General features: G+C 39.2%; 1 protein-coding gene and 1 long non-coding RNA gene across 10 annotated transcripts in view; one reads left to right on the top strand and one right to left on the bottom strand.

Moving 5' to 3' along the window:
- R3HDM1 (R3H domain containing 1) overlaps positions 1-21,034 on the top strand; it is an 81,526-nt gene that overhangs the window by 19,099 nt on the left and 41,393 nt on the right. For 8 of the 9 annotated variants that reach the window (XM_053405448.1, XM_053405466.1, XM_053405472.1 and 5 more), the window contains exons 2-3: positions 12,384-12,589; positions 13,686-13,896. In XM_053405448.1, the coding sequence (XP_053261423.1) occupies positions 13,726-13,896 (171 nt within the window). In that variant the 5' untranslated portion in view covers positions 12,384-12,589; positions 13,686-13,725. Of the gene's footprint in view, positions 1-2,185; positions 2,326-12,383; positions 12,590-13,685; positions 13,897-21,034 lie in introns of those variants that run through there. The other variant, XM_053405457.1, reaches the window with a different exon arrangement.
- LOC128422069 (uncharacterized) lies at positions 1,755-6,902 on the bottom strand. The gene is made up of 3 exons (XR_008332422.1): positions 6,747-6,902; positions 2,280-2,377; positions 1,755-2,186 (listed from the first exon to the last, which is right to left on the bottom strand). It is a non-coding gene; the product is annotated as an uncharacterized LOC128422069 (long non-coding RNA).

Genomic DNA, 21,034 nt, shown 5'->3' on the forward strand with positions numbered 1-21,034 from the left:
GAGATTTGTACCCCAGTACAGTGTTAGAAATTGTGATACGAAAGCTAGGAGCTAAATGCCACCTTAAACCAAGGTTATAGGAGCAACAATGGAATGTCTAGGTGTGCTTTTTAAAAAGAAGGATACAAAGCTGAAAATGAATGAACTGCAGCTAAAATATTGTGTTCATTTTTCACATGGTCTAGTTCTTCACCTGGCCACCCCCCTAATATTCTTAAGAGGGTCTCTTCTCCAGTCTTCAGAGAGTAGCTGGAAGTGGGGAGGCAGAAAAGGGTTCTCCTTTTTTGTTTTTGTTAAATTGAGATCTTTGTTGCCAGTCTTTTATTTAAACAACTAGCCTGGAATTCCATGCAAGTGAGTAAACAGGCTGGCCAGTGCATCCCTTCTTTCACCATGGTTTCCATGGTTGCTACAGAGGAAGGAAAGCTTCTTCCAGTTACTGCCATGGAAATGCAGCAGGGGAGTGGATGAGGGATGGATAATTTCATTCTTCCTCTAGTCTGCTGCTTCTGCTTCTTATCAACATAATCATCTATTGAATTTATATACCGCCCTATACCCAGAGGTCTCAGGGCAGTTCACAGAACAAAATTAAAATATAAAACCACAAAATATATAGATATATAGTAGAAAGTTTGTCCTTTTTTATTAGCTTGTTTCCCTGCTGGCTAGTTCTTTTTCAGCCATCATGGAAATACTAGTAATTAGCCTTTTAGCAGGTTAATAAAATAAAATTGCAAGGTACTAACTGTTGTGGACTTACTTATGTTTCAGTAAACATTTAAAAATAATAAGAAATCCACCCTTAAACTCGAAAAGTAGGATAATTTATCTCCAATTTCATAAACCTTGGGGTGAAGGAAACAAAACCTTCTAAAGCATTCAGCTTAATCTTTTCCCCCAAGTTGCTTTCCCCAGTGTTCTATAATTGAATAAATACTGTTTTTAAAAACTTGTAGCTAGTTCTTGTATCCATGGCCAAGATTTGAAACATTTACCGATACATCTAATAGAATGGCTTCTGGAAATGTTGAGTATTGAAGACCTGAGATAGGGCATTACCACCTTGCTGGTTGCTGTTACCTTTGGGTACTTTAGGAGTCCCAGGTATGGCAAAGTACAGATGAGGCTAGGGCTGAACCTTGGCACTGACAGTCAGTTCCAAGGCTGAATTGCTTCAATGGTTCTTTAAACAGCAGTCCATAATTTCTCTTAAATACATAAATGCTTTCTTTTGAAAGTATTTTTCTAAGATTTCATGTGCAAATATCCCCCCACCCACTGTATTTTGCAGTTTTGATTGCAGGACGCTTGACCCCACTGCAAAAACCCATTTCCATGGGATCAGCATAACAGCCATTAGCTGATTACTTAGACTGATTTGCTCAAGTGTTATGGCTGGCTGTAGTATTTTTCAAGGCTTGTGCTTCTGCAAAAGTGTAAACCTTAAACGATGGCACGCCAATAAGATTTGCTGCATCATTGTATGCTGGTGAAAAAGATAAGCTAAAAATATCAGGAGACAGGAAAACAAAGAGGCTGTGCAGGTGGGGGGGGGATAAATGGGGGACTAGTTGAATGCTGTTGTACCCCCGCAAAATCTATAGTAGGCAAGACTCATTTTTATTGTAATATATCTTTAAGAAAAATCTGACAAGACCAACCAAGTGAGATACATTTTCTGTTTTTTATATTTAAAACAATCAAAATACAAAATGAGACATTGATTTCTAAGTCAGCCATTGGCATAAAGATGACTTTTCAAATGCAGAACTTTATTAAGCTAGTTTTATATTTTCTATTGATGCATTATTGGGAGGAGGGCAGGTTGAACAGCCTTAATTTTAGGTCTTAAATAGGTTGAACCTTTGGGTAACCTCAGTTATTTTGGGATGAATAATTGTTATAGTTTCACAGTGTGAGTTAAATGTGAAGTGGAAAGTGACTAAAAATCCCTACAGCCATTTCATAGTATTCTCCCAGTTTCACAGGACATTTGCCTTGCTTGCTGCTGAATTGCTAATGAAGAGCTCAATATAGCTTTTGATGCATTTCAGTTTTTTCTCTGTGGAGACTGGCTAAGGTGTTGCTGACATCACAACATAATACAGCTGTTGATTTTCTATTATGGTTGATGCTTCAGCAAGTGCCTTAACCAACTGCTTCAGCAGCTACCTGCCAAATGCCTGAAAAATGAACAGTGGGTATGTTTAAAAGCTAGGCTCTTTTTCAAAGGAGACCTTCAGAATCTTAGAAAATGGATATTATGGAAAGAGTACCTTTAGCAGCTTTGTATTATGATGCTAAATTGCCGGCATGATGCAGGTATGTTAATTCTTCAGTATCTAGTTTCAATATGGTGAAAGCTTGCATCTATCTAGAGAAGTGGTTGGTGTTTGGGCAAATTTCTTCATAGTATGCTAAATTTATATCTTGATGAAACGTATTGAATATGGATGTGCATAATTTCTTTAGTCCTGTGCATACATATTCTACTGTGTTGAAGTTTGGAGACATTATAATGGATTATTGTTAATGTACTACAACTGAATAAAATGCCCCCTCCACAATAATATACAAACTAAAAAAAGGGACAAATCTATTAAGTTTTTTTTTAAAAAATGAAATTCTTAAAAGAACTAGGTTGCCTTGGAAAGTTTTTACATATAGTTTAAAATAAAACTACCTCCTGTGCTTTGAATAGATTCCATCTGGACATGCCGTGGAATATTAAGCCTGTTTTTGTTAAGCATAAAAATCCCTACATCTAATTTTTGCTCTGATGATAGTGCAGCAGAGTCAGTCGTAGTGAGAAAGTGATCTTCCTTGGGATATCTAGGACTGGAGATTTGCTCAAAATTAACACTGCAATTAACTAGTAAACATTGTACTGTATTAGTTAAAATAGAGCAAAGTTACAGGTGGGGGCAGGCAAGTAAAGAAGCAGTATAATAATACATTAACTATTTCAAGTGATTGCAGTTATGCACTGATATTCCATAAAAAATGTCAAATGCAGGTCTAGAAGAGGTGATTGATTGCTGGTAGAAAAGAACGTTGAAACTGCATAGGTTGTGTCCAGTTAGAAAATGTTGCTGTTCTATACTAGAATCAGTAAGGGAGTTCAGCATAGTACATTTTATGTAGACCAAAACTGATTAGGATTATTATGTTTTTTAAGGCTTAAATTCTCATACATCCTTACTTCTGAGTAAGGACCTTTTAGGTCTTTGAGACTCACTTCTGAATAGACAGGCACAGGATTGTTGTGTCAATGGTACAATATATAGCTCTCCCCCCCCCCATTTTGTTTCCAACAATTGGTACAGTTTTAGTAGCTGATAGACAAGAAGCTGATAGATTAAAATATTTAAGTTAAAATTAGAATTCAAGTCGAGTCAGAGGTATGTTTAAAAACTTTTGTTTTTGGTGTATTTTGTGTTGTATTTTAGGAATAAAAATAATAGGAAGTACCCAGAATATAAGGAAGGGGTGGTGGTGGAATCTATTTATAGCTTTGTTTTCATTTTTCCCTACTGAAAATAGTAGTTTGATCAGTCACCATAATAAGCAGTTTAAATGTTGTTAAAGTAATTAGCACTGATGATGGCATATATGATGGAACACTACATTCTTCCGTCATAGGCTGCAGAAAGATTAAACGAAGTTCCTCAGTGTTGCCTATTTAGATTGCAAAAAAGCATTTTGCTAGTAGGTTTACACTCTAAATTTTCATGTCTCATTTTTAATACTTCTGTAATATCTAAATTAAATGTATTTTAATGTGTGAGAGGAACATGTTTATATGTTAGGATAGGCAAATTAAATTGATACAGGGTTGTTTAAAGGAACGTGATAACAATATTAAGATCAAATCATGTACATAACTACAGCAATACCTTTTAAATACTGCACTCAACATTATCTGAACTTAAAATGTGTTGATATATAATGGAATAATGTGAGACTATTATCTGTATATAGGAAAGACTCTTTTATAACATGCAGTCCAGCCTCTGTTCATTTTTTTTTTTTTGAATCTTGGAATACTAGCAGTAGTCCCTAATAATTTTAGCTAAATTATTTTAATTGTTCTGTGAGTTAATAAAGAAGTTGGTTAAAATAATGCATTATTATGTAAAATTGGTAGTTGATTAAGTAGCATTTTGATAGATATGTTTTATACACTTAGTAACAAAAACTAGGTTTAAAAAAGTTGTTCTTGTGGCAAATAAGTGACTTTACAGTGCTAGATTTAGATTCCTTATTAGATAGGTTTATAGGGTAGAATATGTCAATAATATCTTTCAATTTGTTTTTTTAACTGGAGCCTATGGAAGATGTGTAAGCTTCTTTAAGCGTTTGGTGTCCCACCAAAAGTCTGTTAATAGGTAATTCAGAAATCTGTAAATTAAGGTATAACCCCAGGCTTCCTCAACCTCGGCCCCCCAGATGTTTTTGGCCTACAACTCCCATGATCCATAGCTAGCAGGACCACTGGTCAGGGATGATGGGAATTGTAGTCTGGAAGGCCGAGGTTGAGGAAGCCTGTATAACACCTTCAGTCAAGAAATCAAGTTGTTTTGCTAGGAGCTTAGGTAGCACCCCACCCCCTGTGGTAACTTTCATTCATGATCAAAAGTCCCCCCCTACCCCTAGTTAAGAAAATCTGTGGAGAAAAATTCTCCAGAGTTGGGAAGCTGCTGAAAACTGAACCACTGTAGTTACTTACAAGTACCTGAGAGACAGGTTACCAACCTTGCTCTGCTACAGACTTAGCTGGATAGTGTTAAGAAGTGTTTCCCTCTTATCTCAGTATCTAATGCTCATTACAACAAATAAAATAAGAGTTCATGAAATGCTTGGAACATGGTAATTATAGGGGGGGGGGAAACATGGAGATAAGAGGGCTATCAGATTATTAGGAAGGCTTTATATGTTTTGACCGTGATATTGGAATTGATCCCATTTCATGCACTACAGAGCAAAATACAAGACCTTGCATTCCCACCAGGGGCTTACTAATTTTTAAAAACAATTTAATGTAGCTATGTCTTTTATTTTTTGTTCTAAAAGATAGATGTAGATATATTTAACTATAGCCAGACTAGATGCTAAATGAGATCTTTAACTCTTAATCTTCTGACTGGTTTTCTTCATGTAAGTGGCTATCAGCTAAATTATTTTGAAGGCTGATGAAAAAAAATATTGACTAGTTCTGATGAATCCATTTTTTCAAAGGTTGTCACTGCAGTTCTTATTCTTTTGTCAGATCAGGTTGGTGATGGTGGTGTTAATGTTAGAAAATAAGAGAAACGAATGAGACCTGCAGTGACCTCTTGGCGGTGTCTTCCCTGCCCCTAATAGGTCTTCTTTTATTCAAGGTTTCAGTCAGCCTGAAACAGGAGATTTGTTGTCCTCTCCAGGCTTATTGGTGGTGGAGCTTGGTGGTGGGAGTGAGGAGATGGAAACATATAATTGGATACTTGGTGATATGGAAGACCTCCGCTTGAGATCCTGGAGAACCTTTACTGGTTCAAGTAGACAGGATTCCTTGCAGGATGTATACATAATATTTTGGGTTGGCCCTGTTAGCTTTCAAACTGATATGTGCTCAACCATATCCCTCCGTAGGTGGGAATGACTGCTGATAGCTATGTGAAAGCAAGTACAAATGCTTAAGTACTAATGTTTCTCTTTGATCTTTTTTCTAGAAAATGTTATTTATAGTGCTGAATAATTAGATTTTTAAAAAAAAAAGCATTTTCCTGTTCTCATTTCCATGGTTACTGCTTTGGACTATGGTATGGCATTTGAGCGAGCAGCAGACAATCTTACCTAAGCCTTGCTAGCTAATTAGGGAATAGATTGGTCTTACTGGTATTTAAGGACCTACTAATCAAACTGTAAGCAAAATGAAAGCATTTTCACTGCTGAAAGAGCTGGTTTTTACTTGTTTCCTTCCTTTTGACTTTTATGTAGTCATGCTAATTGTACCTTTTGGTGAACACACTAGCAACTGCATTTTTGTATTCAAACTTTGCAAGAGTGTCAGCCCAGTTGCCTGCTGTGTAGGGACATAGAGTGGTACCTCGGGTTAAGTACTTAATTTGTTCCGGAGGTCTCCTCTTAACCTGAAACTGTTCTTAACCCCAAGACCACTTTAGCTAATGGGGCCTCCTGCTGCCGCCGCGCTGCTGGAGCACAATTTCTGTTCTCATCCTGAAGCAAAGTTCTTAACCCGAGGTACTATTTCTGGAGTAGCAGAGTTTGTAACCTGAAGTGTCTGTAACCTGAAGCGTATGTAACCTGAGGTACCACTGTAGAGAGAAATAACAAGATGGCTGGGGATTTTTTTTGCAGGAGAATTGTATCCTATTGTGACTAGAAGGTATTCAGAGGAAGATTCCTTGGTTTCTGCATCAATGTTGAAGATCCTACTTTGAAACTTGAAAATATGATCCGTTCTAAAAATCCTTGATGGATTTGACGACCTTTTGTTTTTCCCTAACAACAATTCAGCCAAACAACTGCTGTTGGCACAGTATGTACCCCCTTACCTTAGGACAACCTATTTTTTTTGTTTTGTTTCAAAATTTAGCTTTTGTGGCAAAAAAACAAAGCAATTGCAGACCACAAAATGTGGATTGAACTGGAGAGTGCCAGACACCTCTGTGTGTTTCCCTTCTGTACACAGTAGTGATGCAGGGAACACTTATTCATCCATAACTTTCCTAGCTTCTGACCTGAGAGAGAGGACAGTGGTTCCCAAAAAGAGTTTTCAAAGATCTTCTAGTACTCTGTGTGCCTTTTTCATTAAGGTTAGAGGGCTTATTGGCGGAAGCTGGCGTGCCTTTCTGTCTTAATGTGTCTGGATAGTTTAAAATTCCCAGTGTAATATATTCTGCTTCTGATGCATTCTAGAACAGGGATAGCAACAGCACACTGTTCCCTCCCCCCACCTTTGGCATTATGACTCACAGCTCACAGATGCTTATATTGCTTTGAAATATAATTTCTTAAATGCTGTGGTAAACTGCAATTATCAAATTGAAAATAGTGTGGCACTTAAGGCAATGGGCAGTGATTCAGCCTCTTCTGGCTTACGTGAGATTTATTTTAAAGAGCACATACAGTACACAGAATGCCATGGTTTATTACGTAGGCATTGAAGGCAAAATGAATCATGTTTGTAAAACACTCCTACACAACCTTGGGGACCTTGAGGGCCCTTGCTGGATTATTTGCGACGGAGGGAATCTCAATTATGCATTGGGTTGCAGCTCACCTATTCATGGGCAATTTGGTGTGCTGCTGTCATCTTTAAATTTGTGCACCTTTGTCAGATTCTGTGGGCACTAAAAAAGCCTGTTGCACTTGGCACTGGGTGTAGAGAGTGCAGCTGGATGGGACACAGCTGTGAGCAGCCTGAGGAAGTAACACCCACCTTGGGCCTGCCCATAAGCGTCTGCCATGGGGACAGTAAAGCAGCTGGAGGGGGGGAGGCGAGGACAGAGGGGGAAGAAAGAGCTGTGACCCTCTGGACAGTCTTAAGTCAAAAGGGAATTTCAGCTTATTTTGGCTGTCAGCTATTCTAAGCAAATTTACACAATTTGGCTGTGAAGTTGGACCCTGTTTTAGATACATACTCATGCATGTTTTAATTGTAGAAAGTCCCATTGAATAAAGTGGAACTTCTGATTCAAGTGGCATAGGTTCATACTATAATTTTAACTATGAAATAAGTTTTTGCATTCTGAGTAAATGTGATTAGGAGCAAGCTGTTAAGCAGGAGTTGGGCTTGCAACTGGCCCAAGTACTGTAAATATGTTTCCATAAATGAAGTCAAACTTGGCAGATTTTAAATGATAGAGAGTCATCTACAGTTAAGAGGTATTGACATCTAAGACTGCCTTTTTGTAAGAACAGGTGGAGGAGTTTAAAATGCAATCAAGTCCACTTCTCACTTCTTAAAAGTATTTTTAAAAGATTGTTGCTCCTTATAATATGAGGAACTGTGCTGCAGTCTTATATATGTTTATCTGGGAGCAAGTCTCATTGAACCCAGTGACGCTTGTTTCTGAATAAATAAGGATTGGTAGAATTGCACTGCACATAGCATTTGTATTCTGGCTGATCTTTGAAAAAAATCACTTATAGTTGAATTCGGTTATCTGGCAGAAATGAAATGTCATTCATGAATTCCTTCATCTATAGAAAACATGTATGTTTCTTATACATTGCAGAAGAATGACCTTTTTGTTTTTATTGCATTAAAAATATATATTAAAAAACCCTCCCAAAAATAAGCATCCTTAGTACTGGCTAAGAATTGTTGCTTCGCTCACTAACATAGTTTGTAAGCTGACAGTGGGACACTGTTCTGTCTACAATTTCTTAGGGAATATTGTTCAAAATTGTCTTCTCTACCCTGGTGATTTTTTCCCCTTACACTGCCATGAAGTAATTTGCAACTAATAAATGGGCACAATTGTGTGTGCAGCATGCATGTATCATTGAAATCCCAACCCCATGCATATTTGTTGAGAAGTAAATCTTACTGTTCAATGGAATTTATTCCCATGTAAGTGTACACCAGTTTGGGCTTCACATCTCTCTATCTCCTTGTGTTACAATATGAAAAACTATAATTTATGTCTGAAGCAATTGCATGGCCCTCTGCAGTCGATCATGTTGCCAGTGCTGCATCCCTATTTTGAAAGGAGAAAGTCAGACACTTGAATTGAGTAGATGTTCTGGTGTTTTATAATTATAAGGGTTCTGGCTTCCTAAACATTCAGATTAGCAAGTGTCAGTCCATATATTGATGCTGAAGAGTTTTACTGCCCTCTGCTGCCCTTTCAGTATTTTTCTCTGCTTTTCCTTTTATGGCAATTGTAGCTGTTTTTCTACATCAATCCTTCATTATATCTCATTATAACATTATAAAGTTGCTCTGTATTTCCAAACGGAAAGTATTCTTCCATTTTGTTGGCACTTTCATTATAATCAAACCTTTTATTGGCATCACATACAAACATCCACAGAATTACCGCCACCCCAATGTTACAGAACATTTGTCAAATGAAAAGAGGCAAAAAAAGTCTAACGTTACATCTCTAGGTCTCCAGGGAGATCAGATGTCTGCAATGTGTTTCTGCGACAAAAAACCAAATATTGAACCACTAACTTGGTGTGCTCCTGATCATTCCCCAGTAATAGAAAATATATGACCTCCAACTCTGGTTTCCATTTGGGGTTGCTAAGTTGATCTAGAAACTGTTGGCGGAGATGAGCATATGGTTTACATTTAAGAACCATATGAGCAGGTGGTCTTCACACATTTCTCCTTCCACCATTCCTAAGAACCTACCCTAAAGGAGGTTTGATGGGTCTGAATTAAACCTGGCCAGCGAAAATGCCCTTCTTTCTTGGGGGATAAGCAGAAATTCAAGATAATTGTGATTAGTTTCATATGCCCAAGAAAGATGAAAGTAAAGAGGGGAACATGTTTTGTCTGCTGCTGCTGTTAGTTCCTGGTGTTCAATGTCCCACAACCTAGTTTTTATTATAGCCTTGGCAGATGGTGGGGGCATCAATCACAAAAGTTCCATTGACAGTTCAAGTTGCTGTACCTTTATGTTAAACTGTTGTAGCCCTGGGGAAAGAAAGGGGTCTGACAAGACTTTGCTAAGGGGAGGATCTTTGTCTAATGTGAGGTAGATGTTTAACCAACATAGAAGAAATCTCACCCAGGCAATGGTTTCTACCTTGTGTTGACCTCCCTCTAGACACAAGGCTGCATTGGGTACAAAATGTGGGACAGCAAAATCTTAAAAAAGAAAGCTGCCCTCACTCGTTCTACCAGCTGGGTAAACCCTGGCAGCCAGACTGGAATTCCATAGAGCAATTGAGCTATTATTTCACGTTGAAGACCTTGAGGGCAGAATTACCTCTTGTTATGAAAAATCACATTATGGCCTGCATAGACATCTTACTGGCATTCACCGCCATTGCACGGTGCGAGGACCATAGAAGCCTATGATGGAATGTAATTTCCAGTTAGTTAAATTCAAATACCTGCTGGATGGGTTTTCTACCAAATACCCCGCTATAGCTCTTGCGTGGATTCCCAAAAACCATTATTTTGCTTTTATCAAAGTTCATGCACAATTTCATTCTGGACAGATAGTCAATTCAGGAATTTAACAATCGTTTTAGGCCAATTCTTGTCCGTGAAAGCAAACTCATGTCATCTGCATATAGGAGGATGGGAATGCTTGATGCGTTGAGTTTTGGGCTATGGGCATCCACCTGTTTTAGTGAAGAAGCGAGGTCATTAAGAAAAAGATTAAAAAGAGAGCGTGCGAGTACACAGCCCTGCTTTACTCCTTGGTTTATAATGACGGGATCTGTCATTACATTCCCTGGTGTTGTTCTTATACGACAGGTGTTCTTTGTATAAAGCTTTTTGATCAAGTATAGTAATCTAGGTTCTAGGCCCATTGTCTCAAATTTGGTCCATAACAGCCCCCTGTCAACAGTGTCAAAAGCAGCCTTGATATCTAGGAAGGCCACATAAAGACATTCTTTATGAAGCCGCGTGTACTTAGCAGCTAAGTGAGATAACACTATGCAGTTGCGTAAAGTGGATTTCCCTGGCCTAAACCCTGTCTGCTCTGGACCTATGATGTTATTTTCATCAAGCCCAAGTAGTTAGTTTATTTAGCAGATGTTTAGCGTACAATTTCCTGATGTTTAACAATAGACTTATTGGCCGATCGTTGGCACTTTCGCATTTTGCTACAGAGTACATTTCAAATCTTACTGCATTCCAACTGCATAGAGACATCACAATTCCCAGTGGCCTTGACCTATTTAAGTGCACAGCTTCCTTCTGTGCATGAATGGGATGCAGGAAATCCATATAAGGCATAATTAAAGTGCCGCAATTTTAAACAGAGGTAATTGCCCTAATATGAATGTTGGCTTTTTTCTTATGGGCCAACACAAGTATCCTTTCATGTGAAATGGGACCCATGACTGTATGTACAGATGCATTGGAATGAGTTGGTAGAATAGGGGGCACTACCTCAGGCTAGATACTTCTTTAAATTCTTGCCCAACCCTGCCAAAAACTAAATTATTAACGGCAGAGCCTAGGCTTTGGCCTGTTTTTGTACTTTTGCAGCTTTTAACTGGAGAGGTTATTTAAAAATGGTGCAGACTGCTCTATGACTTTGTTGTGCAATTTGTGTAGAGCAGTCTTAAGGTGGGGAAGAAATGAAAAATACTGGGGGAGGGGGGTTGTTGTTTTTGTTTGTTACTATGTTGTGTATTTTTTATGTGCCTATATTGTAAACTACCCTGTGACCCTCGAAGGGTGGTATAGAAATTAAATAAATATATAAAAATAAAAATGAGGAATTGATCAGATTTGTTCCCTGCTCACAGAATGAATGCATCTTTTTTTCCATCAAAAAGCATGCACTGAAAATCACCAGTATGAAAGCACATAATGTTGTCTCATAGTCATAGGGCCTTTTGAAATGTCAATGCATAATAGCCAAGGTCTGTGCCTGTTATTGACTTGTGAAAAGCTAATTAAAACAACAACAATGTACTAAAGAAATACTTGGGTGTATGGCACACTAACAAGGGGAAGTCATCTTAAACTTGGTCAGACAGTGGGCCAGATTCGACTGAATCATTGTACTAGTGGGAACCAGCACAATAGGGCTGCTTCCGCCACCCACCTAATTGAGCCATAGTACAAGCTTCAAATTGTAATGATGGTACAATGGCACAACTGTGGCCTTACACTAGTGCAGGCATAGGCAAACTTGGCCCTCCAGATGTTTTGGGACTACAACTCCCATCTTCCCTAGCTAACAGGACAGGGATGATGGGAATTGTAGTCCCAAAACATCTGGAGGGCTGAGTTTGGGGGTGCCTGCACTAGTGCTTATGCCATCCTGCCTGATTTTGTGAGCTGATCGTACTGCGTCTGATACTGATGGTAGAACACATTAGGATATAGTATGCACGTTTTTGCCAAAGCAAGCATTTTGAAGACACAACAACCTCTGTAGCAATAAGATTCATGGTTCTGTCTTAATTTGATGAATCTCAAATTTATTATGGTTGAAATTATACTGTGATGTCTTGCAACCCAGTTTTCTTCACTTACCGCTAGTTTTACGAATGGTCATTATTAAGAATAACTTGCTAAGTGTATCTTGAAGATTGTACACTTTTCACGTTTCAAAGGCAATCTGGGAGGATACTATTGAATGGATTGTAGAGAATGGGCTTAATGTCATGTTTTTAAAAGATTCTAAACTTTGGATTGACTTTTATATATATATATAAAATTGTTTTAGGTGTCTAAAAGGGATGGTATTTCTGATGCCCGACAATATAATACCGTCCAGGGGTCTCCAATGGTGATAAGGACATGGGACTCCTGCCAGATTCCAGATGGTTCATCACAACTGACATCTTGGTTGGCGACTGTGAAAAAGATCCTTGGATTATTTTATTTTATTTTCGTGGGAGACCGCAGTCGCAGATCTACAGGATACACCAGGCAAGTAATGCCAAGCAGCTATTGATTATGTAACTCTTTTAAATAAGATTTTTTTTAAAGGTCTAAGTTTTCTACTTAACAGTGCAAATCCTTTGCCTGTTTACTAAAAAATCCTACTGTGTCCAATGGAACTTAGCTCATAGTTTGCGTTGTTAGGGTTACAGTCTTAAAGACTTAGGTATGTAGAATGGACCCCATAGCTGTTGACTATGTGTGTATTTATGTATATTTTTATCCTGCTTTTTATTGTCTCCCAAGGTGGCTGATGTCAACAAAATAAAATAGAGAGACAGAAGTCTTTCCATCAGGCTTACAAACTAAAAAGACAAGGGGAATGGCAATGGAGGGCAAAGATAGAGGAGAGGGAGTTCTGGGAAACAAAAGCTTTTACTACATTACTTGTGACATTTTGCGTGGCCTAATAAATGGCTAATCCATTTTTTGAATATTTGTCATTGGCCTTCCCTTACTTTTCATGTATCCTGCTTTTATTCATTTTAAATTTTCTTAACAGATTGTCTGATTTTTAAATACTGTGGATTGGATCCAAAGTATCCCTTCCATGAATGAAAGGACTTCTTCTTTTTATAAAATAATTTGAGATCCAGTAGAGGCTCCCACTGGAATAAAGGGGGAGGTAATTTCCACTTGCATCCCCCATCACCACCTGTTCTCTTCCATAAATTCATCCAGTGCTCTGGAACAACTTTTGGGGGTTCTGAAAAGGAGCATCTTATGACTGGATTTCCACTCTATATGTTTAGTACAAATAATAGGTAGAGAATATTCTACTGAAAATGACATTTTCTTGGATCAAGCTCAAAGTTCTAGTTGGGGAATCACACTGGAGTTTTAATAAATGGACTTTCATAGTTCTTACTCTTAAAGCTTAATAAATCTTGTTTGGTTTTCAGACTTAGTTTTGATACTTAAATTGGTTCTGACATCTGTAATTGTGGTCGTTCATGATGAAAGGATGTTCATGGAGAAAACTATTTTTAAGCATGGATTAGATATTGTTCTTGTTACAGTTATGTTATATAATATGTGAACTAGGAGAACACAAATTATAATGGCTCCTCCTCTTCTTTTTAAGGCTCCATATTTCCTTTAGATTTTTAAAATAACCTTTTCTAATGAGGATGACTGATACTGTTACTGTAAAGGAGGGAGGTGAAACAATGAAAGATTCAGAAACGGAGGTAAAAGACAACACTGCAGTGCAACCCTTCATAAAATCAGAAAGCCACGAGCGAATTCAAGTGGAAAAGGATGAAAGGTGTACCGATAATAAAAATGATGTGCAGGTAAGAGATTTCTTTCACCTTATTTTCACCCTCATAATGCATTTTGAGCAATGAATTCTTTAGTGCTACTGCACTTTTTAGGTTCTACCCCACAATTTCCTACTGTGAGATGCCATTCAACTTCAATGATGTTTTAATAACAGAAACTGCATGTATATTTTTCTCTTTCTTTACATTTCCCTTCCCTTATTGTTTACTTGTTAGTTTGCTTTCAGTTATTCCTGAATAGATATGAAGGTACGTTTGCCAATTTTCCCAGATAGGGAGATGGAGGTATTTTGGTAGCAGTACATGTTTTGTTGCACCAAATTATAGAGTTATTATCTCACTATTAATATTGTGACTGCATGCTGCTTGATAAAACACATCGAGCCTAAATTAATATCTGTTGTTTTGACCTGATTGTAAAGTCAGGCAATTTGTCTCCATTCAGTGGCCCAAACAACACGCTCCATGAACGGAATACATGAATTTTGCTGTGTGGTGGTTCCTCTTTTTACTCTGTATGTGTGGTCGTGTTTTTTCTTTCCAAATTATATAAATTGGTTCATTTCAAAAGTGCTTCAGTTTTTTGCTTACTTAAGCATTCATATTCTGCTTAACTCAACAAAAATGGAAAGCCATCTTTTTTTAAAAATAGTAAACTTAGAAGAAGAAGAAGAAGAAGAGTTTGGATTTGATATCCCGCCTTTCACTCCCCTTCAGGAGTCTCAAAGCGGCTAACATTCTCCTTTCCCTTCCTCCCCCACAACAAGCACTCTGTGAGGTGAGTGGGGCTGAGAGACTTCAAAGAAGTGTGACTGGCCCAAGGTCACCCAGCAGCTGCAGGTGGAGGAGCGGAGACGCGAACCCGGTTCCCCAGATTACGAGACTACCGCTCTTAACCACTACACCACACTGGCTCAACTTAAAGGTGGCTTAGAGGGTCTAGCCATCTTAAAAGGGTTAAATGCCTTTGCCTGAATGCTACCCACCTGTCAAAGTTGACCTGCAGGAGAAGGATCTGCTTCACCAACATGTTCCCTGACGAAACAACACTCAGCAGGTTAACCCTCTCCTCACAAGCTTGACGAGAATCATAGGATTATAATTTTGTAGGGTTGGAAGGGATCACAAGGATCATCTAGTCCAACCCCCTGCAATTCAGGAATCTTTCACCCAATGTAGGGCTCGAACCCACAGGCTTGTGATTAAGGGTTTCATGCTCTACTGACTGAGGATTCAATCATGTTGGTCAAGCAGCACCCAACAGGATTGAAACCTGCCCATCAGGTTGGCTTGCGCTGGCCTTACGGACCCACTTGGACCTTCTGGCCAATATTTTGTCATCTCAGTTCTCCTAATCCACTTAAATTACACCCACACTTCCTCTTCCTGTGTGTGTTTATGTGCAGGCAGGCAGTCTGCTGAAGTTTGCGGTTAGCATGTAAAGGTGGCAGAAGGGGAAAGCTTAAGAAGCCCCACTGCACCACAATGCCAGGTGTCCCTGCGAAATGCAAGTTCAGTACTTTGCCCACAGTTGGGAGTTGTTGGTGGGTGGCAGGCAAAATAGTGTGTGCAACTGCTGCAGCAGTTTTGGCGGGAATGTCTGGTTCCTCAACCTCTTCAGCCCTGCCATAGATTGTTTTGCCACTTATCTAAGTGACAGAGGTAGCAACTATGGTGCAGCGATCTGCTGCTGAGTTGTTGTGAAGCGCTCAGAAAATGGTCAACAAATATCTCTCTCCTGCCTTGCATTGATTTGTAGGGGCACAATGGAGCTGCTTTTGGAGGAAGAAGGGACTTCTCATAAGCTAAGTACAGAGGTAGTGAATTCCTCTTCCTCAAGTAATGACTATAATGGTTTTAATCTATCCCCTAGAGTTTGTCAGCAGGGCTCTGTAGTTTTAGTAAAGCCAGCAATAGATTTGTCAATGGTCCGTATTGTGGTTATAGCAACTGATACAAACTCATGCGAGTAGCCTACCCTTTTCCCCACAGACCAGCCTTTACAACTGAATGAAGCAATGCTGCAGGAAATTAGAGAAGCCCTGTTAGCGAATATTTCTAAGGAAATAAGGGAACTTCACAGTGCTTCCAATACCTAGTGTTCCAGGGCCTGTACTCCAGGCAGGGCTTCAGCATTTCTGCTGCTGTTGTTCGTTCCACTGCTCAGACTAATGTAATGCCAGCCTCCACATGCAGTTCCAAGAGGGCAAGTGACTAAGAGGAGGTGGTTTAGACTCAAAGCAAGTTACTGACACCATGTCATTGTAGACCTTATGTTAGTTTTGGAATTGAAAGAAGGCGAACACAGTGATGAAGCGGAAGAACACACCTCTCATATTCTTTCCCCTGCATGCCTTTGCTGTACAAGACATTGGCCTCACTGGGTCTTAATGACAAACCTATTTGATACTCAGTGCTACATTACTTTTGGTCTTTGAGTTCTTGAATACCTTGCATTCCTTGACATTGGCATTTGTCGGATTTTTGTTTTACATAAAGTAGAAATAGTACAGTTGGCGATGATTATAAACAATATGTGACTTGATTGTATTTGATTATAGCTTAGTTGCTCATTTATGATTTGGGATAGACCGTGATACAGTTCCCCCAAGTATTAAGAGCAATAGATCTAACACAATTTATGCTGGTTTCAGCATTATAATGCCTGAAGAAGCTTCCATGTGATAGCTATAACATTCAGAGTGGCTTGTATGTGAATGGGGAGTTTTCTGCTATGAATGTCTGGTGACACTGTGAGAAATGTCTCCCCCCCCCATAGGTACATGCAATAGGCCTGTGAGCAGAAGTGTGTTCTCAGTATAAGCCATGTGGAAATTATTTTTTAAACTGAGGCTATGTGGCAGTGTTTGAAACTCCCAAATAGGCGCATTTTGTAACAGGGAATTTCATTAGCACAAGCAGTTTCTGAGCTCTGGGCACAGTACTGCGTCTAATATTTCAGATTAAAACTGCAGAGTGGAAGGAAATAAGGACCTTTTCGTGCCTCCCCACTTCCAGCTACTCTCTGAAGAGTGGAGGAGAGACCCTCTTAAGAATATTAGGGGGTGGGGTGGGGAAGGACTAGACCACGTGAAAATATATTATTAGCTGCAGTTCATTCATTTCCAGCTTTGTATTCTTGTTATAAAAAAGCTTGCCTAGATATTCCGTTGTTGCGCCCATAACCTAGGTTTAAAGTGCCATTTAGCTCCTAGCTTTCACATCTGTTTCTAACACTACTATGTGGAAATTAGTGTCATGCAGAAACTCTCTGTGTTATAGGTACTACTAACCTCCTGAGTCCTTACCGCTTCCCATCACCTGTTGTTTTGGCATCTCTATTCCCTTAATCTTAGTTCTTGAAGAATGCAATCATATTGCACACTCTTATTCAGAAAAAGTGCTTTATAGGCAGTTCTCATGTTATTTGCAAGTAGACTGAAAGAAGCAATTTGCACCTGGTTTTTAGATTACAGTTAAAAGGTTTGCCCATCTGTTAGGAAAAGATACTTGTAAAATGAATGAGATAGAAAAAATCCTTCTTCCAAATGCCACCTACTTAATACAGATTGTGCTGTTGATGATTTCTTTTACTCAAATTAAGCATTGATGCAAGCCTGCTACATGTAAGTTTCTCTTTAACAGGCCTTGATTTTCATTGTAATGATTTTAGCAATTTTAAGTAAAGAATGAATGGATCTATATATATGAGGGGGCATGCATGGGTGGCAGGATTTTGTTTAGGCCATGATTTAGCACTTTGGAACCTTTCTCTGAGACACTACATAGGTTTCCAGATTAGGCTGTTTCCATCAGAGTGTGATTCATGTTTCCTCCTCATTCACCATTAGGAAATGTAAAAAGAAAAGAAAAAGCCTTTCCCACACTCCATTTAACAGAAGCAGATGAAATTTGCAGGCATACTGCCAAATTACAAGCAAGTGCCTCTAGGGGTGCTAATGCTAGGCACCCTTTAAGTTTATAGGAGTTCACTTTCCATATGAAATCATTCCCTCTGGTTATAAGCATGATCTATTAGTCACAGTGGAGAGCTCTTTCTCTCCTTCCATGTTGTTCTCCTTTCCTCCTTTACCCCATTTTGCTTTTTATGGTAAGCTCAGATATTTTATTTTTGCTTCCTGCGGATACTAACTTACTGTACACTGTGGAACTTCTACCTCCACTCTGCTCTGCTCCCATCTCTGCATGCACCTTGCACCCTCCCCAGATCTGTTCCAGAAGATTTGGAGGACCCCTAAATCCATAACAGATTTAGGGACTTACAGGTGGTAGAAAGGGGAGATTCTGTTGCACAAGTTGGGCTCCAAATCATTTTTCTTAAAATTTTATTCATGGTAATATATGCAAGAGGCTCTAATTTTAAGACTGCAATCCTAACTGTATATTCAATGGGACTTGCTCCCAGATAAGTGTGGTTAGAATTGGTGCCTAAGACTGAAAACATTTAAAGCCGACAACTTCTACAGGTACCTATTGCATCTGGCAATGCACACCTACATTGTTCCAGGTTGGGGGCATCAGTGCTTTTGTAGAGTTACCTTATCAGGGTGATGTTATGCATCAAGAAGGCTAGCAATGCTAAATAGGAAAGGACAAAAAAAATCTATGACAAAATCTGTCAAAAACAGCACTTTATCCTTAATGTAAACCACATACATTATCAGAAGTCAACATTTATAATTTGTGCATAAAAGCACCAACTGTTTTATGCATGCTACTGTTTTATGCATGCTGTTGTAAATAACTTTGTTCCTTTCAGGCCTGCATCAATTATAAAACTTGCTCCTATATAAGTGATCCTAAGCATCTGACTGTTTGTCAGCCTTGGATTATACAGCTCCACCAGTAGGACTCTTTGCATGATCTCCTAATCTCTCATTTGGTGCAAATGCAGCTGCATCTCACACGTGCACACTGTATTACAAAAACCGCCATTTCACAGTTTGCACACTTGAAATTGGGCAAGTTCTAACAATAGGCCTAGTAGAAGGATCTTGGACCCTAGATCAGGCATAGGCAACCTCGGCCCTCCAGATGTTTTGAGACTACAACTCTCATGATCCCTAGCTAACAGGTCAGGGATGATGGGAATTGTAGTCTTGAAACATCTGGAGGGCCAAGGTTGCCTATGCCTGCCCCTAGATTCTTACTTACACTTGAAAAACAACTATACATGTATTTAAAGGTCTAGCTCACTGTTAGATGAACAAACAAAAGATATATATATCTTTTCTGAAGAGGTTGTTTACAGTAGCTTTATCCACCATCAAGGGATGCTTCTAGGGAACGTTACCTTTGTGTAGTAATAAGAAGAGCTTGGTGTATCAGACTACTCAGTCTGGCATCCTGTTCCTTTACAGTGGTCAGCCAGGTGCCTGTGGAAAGCCTGTAAGGAGGATATGAGGACAGTTTCTCTCTCCCACGGTGGTTCTCCAGCAACTGATAATCAGAGGCTTTCATTCTGGGGGGAATATATTGCTATTGTGACTAAAAGCATTGGCTGACCTGAGATTGGTCGCTTTCATTGAGAAGAAGACTACTGTCTAAACTGTAGTTTAATCATGCAGTGTGTGGAAAAAGTAGTGCCTTTGTCCTGATTCTCCTGATTTGATAACCCCGGGTCTCTCTCTCTCTCTCTCTCTCTCTCTTCCTCTCCACCATGTATATTTTTATATCTGTTAAGATGTCTCCCTTTCTGAATTGCTTTCAAACTAAATAGTTCTAAAATGTAGCCCAGGCATAGGCAAACTTGGTCCTCCAGATGTATTTGGGACTACAACTCCCGTCATCCCTAGCTAAGAAGACCAGTGGTCAGGGATGATGGGAGTTGTAGTCCCAAAACATCTGAAGGGCCAAGTTTGCCTATGCCTGATGTAGCTTAAGACATTCTAAGCAGTAACCACTTATTATCTTTAACTTGAAGAAAAGCATCCAGAATTTCTGCAAGCAATTAATTTACCTCCAAGGGCTAGTGAACCTTCAGCTTTATCTCAGAACTTGCAAGCAAATGCTTTCACAAAATTAAATCTTTGTTTAGAAAATGCCTTAGGGTCTCTTCAGTTCCAAGAATATACCATATTTTTTGCACCATAACACTCACTTTTTTCCTCCTAGAAAGTAAGGGGAAATGCCTGTGCGTGTTATGGAGGGAATGGCTACGGGTGGCATGCCTACAGATTTTCCTCCTCTAAAAACTACGTGCGTGTTATGGTCGGGTGCCTGTTATAGAGCGAAAAATATGGTATATGCAAACAATGCAAATACCGATAAAGGAAGGAGGATTTGGGATCCCAGATTTAGAATTGTATCACCAAGCATATTTACTTTACCTTTACACAATTCTGGAGATCCACAACTGAAAACAACTGTCCAAATTGAGCTGCTTTGGACTATTTCTATGTAGCACCTTTAGAAAGATGAGCGGCACTTGGGTTTAAATACATTAATACTCCTAAGTCTCTCTGCCAGCAATGCTTGCTGGAGGAAGTCACTAGCAGAGGGACTCAGGAATAGTGGCGGTTTCACCAGTGATATTCCGCTGAGTGAAGCTGACCACAGTCTGTTCCTCATACCGGTCCTTGGCGGTATATTGATATATCACCCAGGCCTAGTCATGTGTCGTTTCTATACTGGATGAAGTAGTAGTTTTGATGCAGGTTATTTCCAGACCATTTTCAACTTGTGGCAGCCAGTGGCAAATTGGCTGTACCTAGTGGCTGATCAGATTACTGTTGATATAAAGTTTGATTGCTTTCAGCAGGATGTTTTTGCTTATATGTGTACTAGTGCCTACTGAAGATGGCATTTTCTCTGAGGGATACAGTAAAAGGTGGTAAGAACAGTAGTTACTTTCCAGAACGTAAACCAGGCAGAAGAGTATTGGCTAAGTGGCGACAATGCTGTTTTAGAAACAATAATCTTCTTTAGTTTCTGACAGTTGTGTAACCCCTTTGCCAGTCTGAGCTGAGCAGATGTGGGGGGCAGAGCGGGCAGGGACATTTTTTTTTGCACTTGTCCTGGGGTGTATTAACTTTTCATTAGCAAGTTATAAACTTGACAGACTTTTCAACGTATAAACAGAATTATTGTTCTAGAAAGGAAGGTTGATGTTTCTCCATCCAAAGATCTT

Source organism: Podarcis raffonei, chromosome 1, assembly GCF_027172205.1.
Source record: "Podarcis raffonei isolate rPodRaf1 chromosome 1, rPodRaf1.pri, whole genome shotgun sequence".
Lineage (NCBI taxonomy): Eukaryota > Metazoa > Chordata > Lepidosauria > Squamata > Lacertidae > Podarcis > Podarcis raffonei.